This window comes from Benincasa hispida, unplaced genomic scaffold (genome assembly GCF_009727055.1).
Source record: "Benincasa hispida cultivar B227 unplaced genomic scaffold, ASM972705v1 Contig395, whole genome shotgun sequence".
Taxonomy (NCBI): domain Eukaryota; kingdom Viridiplantae; phylum Streptophyta; class Magnoliopsida; order Cucurbitales; family Cucurbitaceae; genus Benincasa; species Benincasa hispida.
Genome location: NW_024064831.1, coordinates 335,756 through 349,751, shown reverse-complemented (window position 1 = coordinate 349,751; position 13,996 = coordinate 335,756). Strand labels below are relative to the sequence as shown.

At 37.2% G+C, this 13,996-nt stretch overlaps 1 protein-coding gene across 1 annotated transcript; it reads left to right on the top strand.

Moving 5' to 3' along the window:
* The first annotated feature begins 2,522 nt into the window (after window positions 1-2,522).
* LOC120069433 (probable pterin-4-alpha-carbinolamine dehydratase, chloroplastic) lies at window positions 2,523-4,109 on the top strand. Its single transcript, XM_039021183.1, has 3 exons — window positions 2,523-2,978; window positions 3,052-3,247; window positions 3,817-4,109. Exons 1-3 carry the CDS (start codon window positions 2,631-2,633, stop codon window positions 3,906-3,908), a joined length of 636 nt encoding a protein of 211 aa, XP_038877111.1. The 5' UTR covers window positions 2,523-2,630; the 3' UTR covers window positions 3,909-4,109.
* Window positions 4,110-13,996: the final 9,887 nt, after the last annotated feature.

Below are 13,996 nucleotides of genomic sequence, written 5' to 3'. Positions count from 1 at the left end.
TTGGAGCCCATTATCTGTAGGTTCATAAGGTCCCCCTACTAGCTCATATCGAACTAAACCTTAGAACAGTGTGATGAACGAATTTGAAGTGTTCAAATTCGATTTTCGGAGCAAAGCGTTAAATATATACGATATATTTAACCTAATGTTTAATTGTGAATTAAATATAAAGAGAGAGAAAATAATAGATATTTAAATAAGATTTAAATATCAAGATTATGAATAGGGATTCATATTAATTGGGATAAGTGTTAGATTTAATATTAATTTGATTTTTAAAATGTATTATTAGAATTAATTTTGAAATTAAATGGATTTGATTAAAATTGCATTGTAAGTCAATTTGCTGACTAGGTAAAAAATGCAATGGAAGTCAAATTGTTGACTTTTGATTTTTGAAAGTGAAGATGTCACATTTGTTGACTTTAGACTTTGAGAGTCAAACTTTGACCAAATTAGTGGAAAGATCCAACATTTGTGAGTGGGAAATACCAACTTTTGCATGGCTAAGTGTTGTCTTCATTTGAAGACATTTCCTACTAAATCCCACCTTTTGAGTTAGTGGATTTTTTAGTGTTAAATTCTCATCAAACTCAAAGTTGCATGTTTGTATGTAATAGTCTTTAAAAGGAGTGTTTAATGCTTTTGAAACCTCTTGGCCATAGTGGTTTAGATGAGATTATGTGATAATCTCTTCCTTTTCTTCTCTCAAAACTTTTGCTTTTTCCTCTCTAAATTAGTCATTCACCGGATTCCACCATCTCATTCTAAGGCCGAGAATAGTCGGGAAGACTCTTGTGGTGGTCTACGAACCATTTATGAGGAGATTGGAGCTGATTTGGAGAAGATTCAAAGACTACAAAGATTGTATTCTTTTTCCGTTTTACTTGTTTGATTCCTTGCATGCTTATCTTTATAATTAATCTAATTAGAGTACTTTAGATCCGTTTTTCTTCCATTGCGCATGTGTTCGTTCCATCATATACTCATACAATAAGAACACTTCAGTGGAAGATTAATAAATATTATATATTATTTTTAGCTCTCATATTCCTAAGAGTTTACATCGTGAGATCCATACTCGACTTCATGTTGCTTTTACCGCGGCTGCTCCATTCGGAAAGTGTTTGCATAGGTCAATAATAAGGTGAATAGGGGAAGTAGTTCATAGTAAGTGCGTGCAAAAAATGTGTCAGCATATCCTTCAGTCTCTTCCATTAGTTTGAACCATTATATTCTTATGTTGTGCCTGCTATCATTTTTAGGCGACATTAGCTAGTTGCTTCTTGCAATTATTCCCTCGGAGAATGTAATATAAAGGGTATTTAGATGTCCTAGTTTATTATATTTTTTTTTCTCTCATACTCAACATTGTCTATTTGTATATATTTAAAACCCACTGGAGTTTCAGTCCAAGTGGGAGTTTGTTGGGAATGTCCTAAAACTCGCTGTTTGTAAACATTAAACATATTCTATTCGCGATAAAGGTATTATTGAGACTTCATTCAATAAAGGTGTTATTGAATTGCATTCATTCATAAATTCAATAAACGAACTCATGGCTATAACATGAATACTTAACTTTATGTAGAGACATAAAAGATGATCAAGTTTTAGTATATAGCCAAAAGATCTATAAGTATATGGATGAGGTTGGGTACTTTATCCTGGGGACATTATGGGCCCACTTCGTTTGTTGATACAAACGATGTGATCCCAGAGTTTAATGACCTATTATACATAAAATTGAAAGTTTATACCTCATTTGGTAACTATTTCACTTCTAATTTTCTATTTTTTTTTAAAAAAATTATACTTCTCAATTTTTTGATTATGGTTAAAGAAGCATTTGAACTCGTAACAAAAATGAAAACAAGTTTTTGGAAATTACTTCTTAAAGTCCTGTTTGGTAATCATTTGATTTTTAGTTTTTGAAAATGAAGCCTATAAATACCTCTTTTCCACCTCTCACTTTTTTTTCTTTTTTTTTTCTTTTTACCCATGTTTGAAAAAATAAGTCAAAATTTGAAGACTAAAAAAAAGTTTTAAAAACTTGTAACTTATTTTTGGAATTTGGCTAAGAATTCAACCTTTCGACTTATTGATTCAATCATAGTAAGAAAATGAGAGGAAATACGCTAAATCTTCAAAAATTGGAAAAAAAAACACAATGATCACCAATCGGGACTTAGTTTTTTAAAACATTATTAGAAAGTGGATAACAAAATATTAAAATTTATAGGTAAAATTAATATTTATAGGCCTAGTTTTAAAAGCCAAAAAGAACTTTGCTCAACTAACATGACATGAGATATGCTGAGAACAAGAGGTTTGTGGTTCAAATCACTTCAACTCTATTTTACTAAAAAACTTAAAAAATTAATATTATACAATTTTTTATACTAAATATTGTAAGATCAATAGGATGTTGTGAGATTAACCCACATGTATGCAAAGTGGCCTTGACACTCACACATATGAAACATAATAATAATTTAATTTATCTTGCATTTGAGTGTCTCTTCCTTTCATTGCTAAAGGCCAACATCAAAATAAAAACCTATCCACTAAAATTTTCTTTGAAAATAAAAAAGGAAAAGAAAAGGAAAATACAATCTCATCCTTGAATCATGGCCACAGCCTCATCCACCCACCTCCACCTCCCACTCCTCCCTCTTCCCCATCACCGCCGCCGCTTCTCTTCCCCTCCCGCCATTCTCCTCCGCCGCAACCGCCGCTCAGCCTCCGTCATAGTCTCAGTAGGAGCCGACAAGCTGGGGGACTTCGGTGCCAGAGACCCATTTCCGGCAGAAATCGAGAGCAATTTCGGGGAGAAAGTGGTGGGATTTTCCGATACAGAGCACAAAATTCTGATCCCTAACGTCCGAGCCTTGGCTCTGTCTCAGCAAGAGTGCGTTCCAGTTTCTTCACTGCAGGCTCCAATGGCAGAGGATGAAGCCCAAAAGCTCTTGAAGAAGGTATTATTCATTGAATTTTGATTTTAGTTTTGATTTAATTGTAATTTCTTTTGTGGGTTTTTCCCCCTAATAGGTGGTGGGTTGGAGATTGGTGGATGATGGAAGAGGGGAATTTAAGCTTCAATGTTTGTGGAAATTGAGGGATTTTAAATGCTGTGTTGAATTGATTAATAGAATAAGTAAGGTTGTGGAGAATGTTGGGCACTTTCCTGATCTTCATTTGGAGCAGCCTAATCAAGTTAGAGCTGAGCTTTGGACTTCACCCATTGGTACTACTCTCTCTCAAAACACTTTTTTCTATCCGTCTGGTTTGATATCGATTTTGTTTTTAATTTTTCATTTAAAGAAACACACAAATTCTGAACTAAATTCTAGAAATAAAAATTATGATTTTAATTTTCAAAACTTAGTACCTTAATTTTCAAATATCAAAAGATGAAAGTTTATAATATCGAAATATATAAAATGAGACCTATAGAACGGTTAGATTATCATTTTATCTACATATTTGGACACTTGGACATGATCATATAATATCATATTCCATTTCTTTCAGGTCGGATGTTCAAGTAGCATTTCCATTTGTCCAAATATGTTATTAAGAATTAAATTGAAAATTACCCCCAAAAAGAATTGAGGATTATTTGGTATATTTAACTATATCATTTTTCTTTCATTCTTTTCATGAGAACGAGATTGAACCTTCAACCTCAATTTGAGTCGATACTAATCTTCACGTGTAGTATAGTGAGAAAATATTTTTAAAAATTAGGATACAAACTTAAATATACCAAAATTTATAAGCTTGAACTGAGCAATTTTGGTATTGGATTTGCAGGAGGTTTGAGTATGAATGATTTTATTGTAGCTGCAAAAATTGATGAGATAAAAACATCGGATCTTGCTCCCAGGAAAAGAGTTTGGGCATAATTCAACCACATTTTCATTTTCTTGAAGGCAAAATGTTCATTTTGTATGAAGAAAACCCTTTTTTTTTTTAATTATTATTATTATTATTCCCTTTTTTTGAATTTTATTTCTTCTAAAAACCTTACGTATACCAACTGTTTGATAATTTGATTTCTTAGGCTGATCATGATAAGCAATGCCCCCAAAAATTGTTCAGCATGCTCTTCTGGTTTACATTCTTACAAATTTGTTTGTTTGGGAGTAGGAATGTTAACGGGCGGTGCGGGACCTTGTCCTTGTTATTAAAAAGTAATGGTGAAAAAAATCTTATTTTTTACAATTTGAAGAGGAGACATATTTATAGAATAGTCATGTCTCTTCTTCAAGTTAGTTAATTACGAAAAGATAAGTTGTCATACTCCCTCCCTGATTACCTTCTTAACCTAGAGAGTGTGACGACAGTAGTTACCAATCCTTTTGCTGACAATTACTGTCGACTAACCTGCTGGACCTACTTAGAAACTCTGATAATAATAAACATGTTTATATAACCTTCAACAACCAACAGTCACAAACTAACAGGGTTTCACATATAGCTAACATATATGGAGAATGTACACAACACAAGATCTTATGGGCCTCCAACCTCTACCTAGTTCCTATATACACAAAACATGTATACAGATATTTACAGACAACCACCTAAACTTCTTGCAACTAGAGTCCTTAAGTGGCAGATTAGCAACAGAGTTATCTTCTGGGGAGTTGACCGCTACCTGAGGAAGGAAAAATATTTAAACGAGGTAAGCTACTATCTAAGTGAGTGACTTAATAAAATATAGTTCTCATGCTTAAAACTGTAATTGGAGAACAGTAAACTGAAATTTAGAATCTTTTCCAAGCAACTATACATGCAAAATTTTTAAAACATAACATGTCTGGAAACATAGCTAAATCGATCCTTAGTTGAGAATGAACCTTCGAGCTCAAACCCTCAACATCTAGCCTTAGTCGAGAGAGAACCCTTTTGCTCAATCCCTCGACGTCAAATTACCAACGTGGACGTGGTTATAACTAAGTACCGTCATACCTTAGGTACTACTACTCAGATACCTTCTCTAAGTCTTTCAGTATCGAACCTATTGTATCATAGTCATAAACTCTTTTACTGAAGTATGTATGCTTTAATCATAAAATATTTAATTTCAATACCAAGACTTTAGGCATAATCATCATCACATGCTTTATTCATTTGAATATAAGTTAACTAAAACATGTTGTAAACTAGCTTTAAAGGAATAGCATGCATTAATCATTAAAGCTTTACATAGGGAAAACATGCTTCATAAAACATCATGCGTTAATCATGCTTAAAATCATAAAGACTAGGTTGCTTGAAATCTACTTATAAATACTTAGCATGAGAGCAAACTTGGTCAATTATAGCTTTCTAGAAACATTTATAAATTATGCATTGTCACTCACGGTTTTTAGGGCAACTCTCATAAGGTTGATAAGCCTCCCCTATTGGTGTCAATCCTGTAAACATAATTATAGACTTTAGCTATGGTGTATGATTCCCTCCTAAGACTAACTTCATAATTAACCACAACTCACTTTGTCACTTAAGCTTACCTCTCAATGTCGCCTTTCCTAGGCTTAGGACACTTAGAATTTTCTCCTAGATGCTAATTCAGCCTATGCTCCGACTGAAGGAACTCTAAATATAGAGAACCAATGAGTGGAGGCAGATCGTTCCAAACCCTATCGTGTAAGAACAAGACATTTCCAATCAAACAACAACAGTTATGCATAACTAGTAAATTACAATATGCTACAAAGGTAAAAACAAAGGGATCAAGTAAACATACCCTTGAAGAACCTTTTCTTCTAGTATTTCCTCGATCGAACTTAGCAATGTGTCCCACAGCACGAACGCAACATGCCTCTGGAAATCCTCGAACAACAACGAATGAAACTCGATCCTCGACCCTTGAATAGAAACTTGACATTATCACAAGGCTACCTTGGTATTCTTGGTATGAGAATCCAGGAGGTGTGGGCTCTAAATGGATTTGGAAGAGAGAATGAGGAACTAGATGATCGGGGAAAACGATCGAGTAAGTGGGAGATGGAAGAAATCTATCGCTTAGACTTGGGTACTCGATCATTTAGTAACGAGTATCTATCATAAAGAATCCTCGATTGATCATTTACTCTCTCAACCAAGCTATTGTATAACTTGATGCTTCTTACGCGTGGGATGTTTCTCTATTTAATCAAAATGAAAACTATTTTCACTTCTACCAGTTGTCATAAACTGATTAAAACCACTTACTAAGGTGGTTATTAGAGAGAAAACTGAAATCAATTATCTTATAATTAATTTATTATAAATAAATATAATAACTAATTTATCATATTATATTTATAACCTATAGTTTTAAAATCACGTCATATGCAACATATAAACTATAGTTCTTTTTCTCCTTTATGGCATTTAATATAGATCATATTTATATTAATTCTTCTAATTAATGTATCTAAATCAATTTAATTATATCATATATAATCAAATTCCCTCTTGTTAATTTTAATACTTAACGCAAAAACTGATTCTCGACATGAATCTATTGAGCTACGAAGAGGACCTTACGGACCTGTAGCTTGAAACTTCAACGTTACGTGAATAACTAACTAAACTCTTTAATCACGATATCCAGCATCCATTAACTCTTTATAGGTGCAACAATAAGTCTCCTCGGTGCGCAGTACAACGGAAGAATTCCTTTCATCCTTCAACGCATGGCTTCGATCGCGTGGATTCCAACGCATAATCGCATGCGTTGTTCCGTCTAAGGTTCTTTTCTTATTATCCTTTATTCCTGTCTCTTATACACATCTAGATGTGTATAAGAGACAGACGCAGGGACAAGCCAAAATAAAGGTAAGTCGCCAGGATCAACGCATAAGCGCAACTTCTCTGTCTGGCACAAGCCAAATCAAGCAAGACAAGAGTTGAGTTGAATATAGAATGCAACCAAAGTTGGATGCCTGCATGATACACGTGGGGGTAAGCTAAAACGAAGAGCGTAACAGGTTCAACGCCGCATTTGAATAAGTAATCGCAAAATTTTGAAGATTTTTGAACGAACGCATTCTCAAAAGCTAAACGCAAAGTTGCAGTGAATGAGTAAAAAGTTTTTGAGTAAAGGCTTGCTGGATCTAAACTTAGAAAAGATCCTTTTGAAGAAGCAGCCAAAGTGGAGGAGAGCATTGCGGCGATGGTTAGAGGTATGAGAAAATTATATTCTGAGAAGCTGATCATTGCAAAGGAAAGAAAGAAGGTGAGTTAGAATTTCTTGAGTATAACGCATGCTTGAGAACAAACATGATTCTAAGTTTAGGGGTGTGATGACATGCAGAAATGCATGTCATCTTAGGTATTTTATTTAGAATTATGAGAGTTGTTTAGCAGAATATGCGGAAATTATGTTAAGAATTCATGAGAAAATGAGTTTGCATTAATCAGCATTAAGAATCTCGGCTAACCTATTATTATGTGTTATTATGTGTTCAATTGTCTATTTTTATAGCTAACGCAGAAAGTGGATGCAAACGCGGAAGCCGGACTACCGCAGATGATCGCATGGGGAGAAAATCTCCATCGCAAAGGCGAACGCGTTCAATCAATGCGTGGGTGTTGTAGTACTCAGCCGCATGCGTCTATCGCATGGGAGTTGCGCTCGTCAAGCGATTGTGGTCATTGTGTAGAAGTTGCGATATTAAGCGAATGCGGTCACTGTACGATTGCGGCTACACGATAACACATAATAAAACATCAATGCAAGGTTGGTGGAATGAACGCATCAACGTACATCTCGGGAGAATCAAAAGCTGATGTTGACATTTCACCTACAACGCCGTTAGCCGTAGAGATTCAGAAAGGACAATGTGCCGCGAATGTCAGAATCAGAGCAGTCCATTAATGCTGTCGGCGATCTAAGATTTATATAAAGAAGCCGATGAGCAGAATTTCAACTCATCTAGGGTTTATCCCTGCGATCCAGACAAATGCGTGAGGAGAAGCTTGAGAGTTCTTCACCTCCTTCATCCATTTCGAGTGACGACCGAAACTGATCTCGAGAGAGTCAGCTCCTCCGCCCATCCATGGCCCCACCGACAACCTTGACGTACATCCGCTGGAAGCAAGTCTTTGCTTCCAGCTGGTCATTTCATTTTCTCTTCTTTTCTTATATTGTATTGCACTACATTTTGGGATTAAGGAATTAATACATTTTGTGTTCAATACATTTCTATGTTTCCTTCGATTCATCTTCTTTGCTTAGCATCCTTAACTTTCATTGCATCACTTAGTGAGATTGCTAGAGTATGGCATACTTAATCATGTGGATTAAAGATATGAAGCATGTAGCAAACCACCGAGAGGTGTGCATTGCATGAGTGTGTGAGAAAACCTTATTTGCATAGTGTGAAACTGTAGCAACGGTTGTCTATAGGCGACGCAACTCTTGTCTATGAATAAAGTCAGCAACAACTAACTGCCCGAGAGGGTAAGTGGTTGGTTGCATTAAGCAATGTAAGTTATTGTTCACTAGAGATAGGAATAATCTTATGTCAGCAAAGTTCATGCGGTTACCTTGTCTTATGAGCGCATCATTCATCATTTAGGCATACTTGAGAGAGTAGTCTAAAATCCAAATCTAAGACTCGAGAGAGCGGATTGGAACGCATAAGCTAGAATGGGGAACTTAGAGATAAGCTTCGTTTGTTATCACACAGTATATGCACCATACGGAAAGGATATTGCATGCGTCCAGGAAGTAGGATACGGTGGTTGTATGCGGTCATCTCGATGCTTATGCATACACACTGCATACGTCCTAGATTTAAGCTTTTAGTGTACGTACCATGATCACATGGCTTGCGTTGACTAAGGTTTCCCTAGCGGTCACTCTTAAGGGTTGCAATGAAGACATTTCCACATCTTATCTATTTTTTCATCCATTTACTTCATGTCAAAAGTTTTCGCGTCTCTATCTCTCATTCATATTCTCATTGCGTTGTTTGTTACTTAGGAGTAGGATTAATGTAAACATAGAAACCTCCCATCCATTATTTTATTCAACCGTCGCATGCACATTAACACATTTATCTAGCTACAAGTCCCCGAGTTCGACCTCAGATCACCCGAGAAACTTGCGTTCGCATTACACTTGGCGTGAGCGTAAGAAAACTTGTGACAGGAACGTATGGTCATCACATACATTTGTTAATGCAAATTCATTCCAACGCATGACCACGACACATGATAATGAACGCATACATTAAGAACATGCATCGCATATCACGTTCACGAAATTTTAGTTGTCGAGTAATTGACATCTAATTCCCCAGCAACGGTGCCTAAAAAATTTGATGACGGGAACTTAGTTGTCAATTACTTGACAACTAAAATTTCGTGAACGCAATATGCGATGCATGTTCTTAATGTTTGCGTTGATTATCATGCATCGTGGTCATGCGTTGGAATGACTTTGCGTTAACAAATGTATGCGATGACCATGCTTTCCTGTCATAAGTTTTCTTATGCTCACGCCAAGTATAACGCGAACGCAAGTTTCTTGGGTGATCCGAGGTCGAACTCAAGGACTTATAGCTAGATGAATGCGGTAATGTGCATGCGGTGGTTGAATAAAAGAATGGATGGGAGGTTTCTATGCTAACACTACTCCTACTCCTAAGTAATAAACAATGCAATGAGAATATGAATGAGAGGTAGAGACGCAACAACTTTTGACATAAAGTAAATGGATGGAAAAATGGATAAAATGTGGAGATGTCTTCATTGCAACCCTTAAGAGTGATCGCAAGAGAAACCTTAGTCAACGCAAGCCATGCGATCATGGTACACACACTAAAAGCCTAAATCTAGGACGTATGCGATGTGTATGCATAAGTGTCGAGATGACTGCATACAACCACCATATCCTACTTCCTGGATGCATGCAATATCCTTTCCGTAGGGTGCATACGCTGTGTGATAGTAAACAAAGCTTATCTCTAAGTTTTTCATTCTTGCTTATGCGTTCCAATCCGCTCTCTCGAGTCTTAGATTTGAATTTTAGACTACTCTCTCAAGTATACCTAAATGATGAATGATGCGCTCATAAGACAAGGTAACTACATGAACTTTGCTGATATAAGATTATTCCTATCTCTAGTGAACAATAACTTACATTGCTTAATGTGACCAACTACTTACCCTCTCGGACAGTTAGTTGTTGCTGACTTTACTCATAGACAATCGTTGCGTTCGCCTATAGACAGGCGTTGCTCACACACTCATGCAACGCACACCTCTCGATGGTTTGCTACATACTTCATATCTCTAATCCACATGACTAAGTATGCGATACTCTAGCAATCTCACTAAGTGATACAATGAAAGTTAAGGATGCTAAGCAAAGAAGATGAATGATTCATCATAGAAATGTATTGAACACAAAATGTATTAATTCCTTAATCCCAAAATGTAGTGCAATACAATATAAGAAAAGAAGAGAAGATGAAATGACCAGCTGGAAGCAATGACTTGCTTCCAGCGGATGTATGTCAAGGCTATCGGTAGTGCCATGGATGGGCGGAGGAGCTGACTCTCTCGAGGTTTAGCTCCGGTCGAAGGCTCCAATCGTCACTCGAAATGGATGAAGGAGGTGAAGAACTCTCAAGCTTCTTCTCACGCATTTGTCTGGATCGCAGGGATAAACCCTAGATGAGTTGAAATTCTACTCATCGACTTCTTTATATAGAGTTTGGATTGCCGACAGCATTAATGGACTGCTTTAATTCTAACATTCACGGCGCGTTAGTCCTTTCTGAATATCTGCGACTAACGACGTGGTAGGTGAAATGTCAATATCAACTTTTGATTCTCCCGAGATGTACGTTGATGCGTTTATTCCATCAACCTTGTGTTAATCATTTATTATGTGTTATCGTGTAGCCGCAATCGCTTGACGAGCGCAACTCCCATGCGATGGACGCATGCAGCTGATTACCGCAACACCCACGCATTGATCGAACACGTTCGCCTTTGCGATGGAGATTTTCTCCACATGCAGTCGTCTATACGGTAGTCTGGCTTCACGTTTGCGTCCACTTTCTGCGTTAGCTACAAAAATAGACAATTGAACGCATAATAATGGGTTAGTCGAGATTCTTAATGTCGATCAACGCAAACTAATTTTCTCATGAATTCTTAACATAATTGTCGCATATTTTGCTTAATAGCCTTCAGAATTCTAAATAAAAGACCTAAGATGATATGCATTTCTGCGTGTCATCAGTTCCCAGCTCCCAAATTAGACGAATTCCCAAAGTGGTAGGTTTAAGTCGGCAATTTGGCCACTCGCACCCATACAAATCAAAGGACCGCTCTCATAGGCAGAAGTTCACAACTCACTCAAGATTAAGGTCATGTTACCTATGGTTATCCTTGTTAAATGAAAGTCTCTGTCATGAACGGTGTTATATAACAAGACTAAACATTTCGTAGTTCGATCTTATACAAACTCCTTTGTATAGAGCATCCCCGCTCGCATGTCTAATACATGAATGGTCAGGATCAGATCATTTGTAGCACTTTACAACATTTGCAACATTTACAAAGCGGGCCACTATCACAAGGATAAGGTTTCCCTCCTTTATCCGTATAATACTAACCTTTAAGTTATCACTTAAAGCACAATCCACTTGTATGTCTCCACATGCATGCTTGAGTTACAAAGATAACCAAGGATCTTAGTTTATTGGTTTGTGGTTAATGCAACTAAAATATCTCATATTTCATAGACTGAAGTGAATAAAATATCTCATATTATAAATCACAAAATTGTTTGTTCATACAAATGTTTACAAATTACAAGACCCTACGAGATTTAGGGCATCAACCCCAACAATCTTCCATTTGTCCTAAAGCTAGTGGGGTATACAAGGTAATCATATTACAAGTACAAAATAATAAACTAGGGCACTAAGGCCCAATAAAATATCTACCACTTGCTCTAGGTCAGCCGCGGTTAGTCCCTTAGACCCATATTCTGTAGGTGACTCTCAAACACTGTAGCCGTGAGAGCCTTCGTAAACGGACCAGCAACGTTGTGTTCTGAAGCTATCTTCGTGACAATCACGTCCCTTCGATGCACAATCTCTCTGATGAGATGGTATTTTCACTCGATATGCTTTCTGCGCTTGTGACTCTAAGGCTCATGAGAATTTGCCACAGAACCACTATTATCACAATAAAAGGTGATGGTCCTAGACATGTCTGGAACAACTTTCAGATCAGTCAGGATCTTCCTGAGCCAAACAGCTCCTTAGAAGCTTCATAAGCTGCTACATACTCGGCCTCCATACTAGAGTCAACGATGACCCCTGCTTGGTGCTTCACCACACTACAGCCTCTCCATTAAGAGTGAACACTGATCCTAAAGTAGATTTCCGAGAATAACTCATTATACAGGCTTTTTCTCTGAAAGTTTCCTCCTACAAACTTGTTCAATATTTAGCAAGAAACTTCAAATCATCAACACTGGTCCAGATTCACCTGAGAGCTCGACCCTTCTGCCATTTTTTTAATCTCCAGCTCAATTCCTTTTGGATTTCTTTTCGGCAGCCCTATCTTAGCAACTAGACACTCACAACTCTCAAATGGCTTTGGAATTATTTCCAATGTACGAGTAGTTTGTTCAAACTTTCTCTCTGAAGTCAAGCATTCTATTTATACTCGAAGTTGCATGCCAGTTCCTTATTCTTAAGCTGCCACCTAACCCCCCCCCCCAAGTGGGATTACTTGCCCTGAATATGGCAGTTGGCCTACTTAGAGGCTTAATCATGCTGATAACCTTTGCAAATCAACACATTCATGCATATTGGTCACTTATGTAAACATCAACATCGCACCCAATCTATTGTCGCTTCTTACCATCCTCTAGGTCTTGGCTTGCTTGCTGCTTCCCTTGGCCTTTCCTTGGCCACAAGATGTGGTATTGTCGCATACTTCATGGACCTCCTGCTGCTGATTACCGCATGCGTCACCTAACTTTTCAAGGCTAGAATTATCGCATGGCTAACACCAAGACAATCAACTCTTGGCCATCACCCACACTCTTGATTGCACATGATCATTGCATGCACCATCGCATGCCTTGTCCATCAACTTGCTTAGGACTGTCGTCAAGGCTCCTAGACTTGCACACCATTGCCTACTATCGAGCCATCACCTTATGCCTTGCAGCGTGCATCGCCTACTTACTAACCTCCCATGACCTTGGATTAACGCATGTCTACTGCCCAATGCAAACAACCACACGACTATTGCCCATGCTCATGGCCGCTCACCCAAGGCCATGACTCTTCCTCATGCCATCGCCTAGGTTGCCATCCTACGCGCTTGGCACATCAATTCTTTTTAACGGTAGGTAGACCAATAAACCGCCCTACTTGTCTTGCCTTGCACGTCAACATCGCCTAGCACCACCATGCGGCCTCCAAAAGCTCGCCTAACCTCTAATGGCCTCAATCCTCACACAACACTCCTTCTTACCAATGCCCATGGCAAAACCATACACCGTTCCATACTTAGACAATTCCTTTGCTTGCTAGGCTTTCCATAACCTCCCGAGAGCCACTTCTTACCATACTTAGAACTTTTTTTTAAATTTTTTTTCTTCATTAATCAAGTTTCCCTACAAATTAACATTAACTTATAATAATTACATTACTAAACATACGTGAAGGTAAGGCTTGGGATTTACACATGTTCATTTATGAAACGATATAATTTTAAACAAAAGATCACTACCTTTTATTCTAAGTATTTGCTTTTCCATTCTCAAGAAATTGTCCAATATAGGATTTGAATTCCCCCACTTTCCGGTTTTTTATCTGTCTTGGTTAAATAAAATATTTTTAGAAAAAAAATATATTTAAACGGTTAGCACTCAATAGAAAATCCTATTAAATGGGGGAATTATTAAATTTTCTAATATAAACAAAAAAAAAATGTATTTCATGAAGTTTACAAT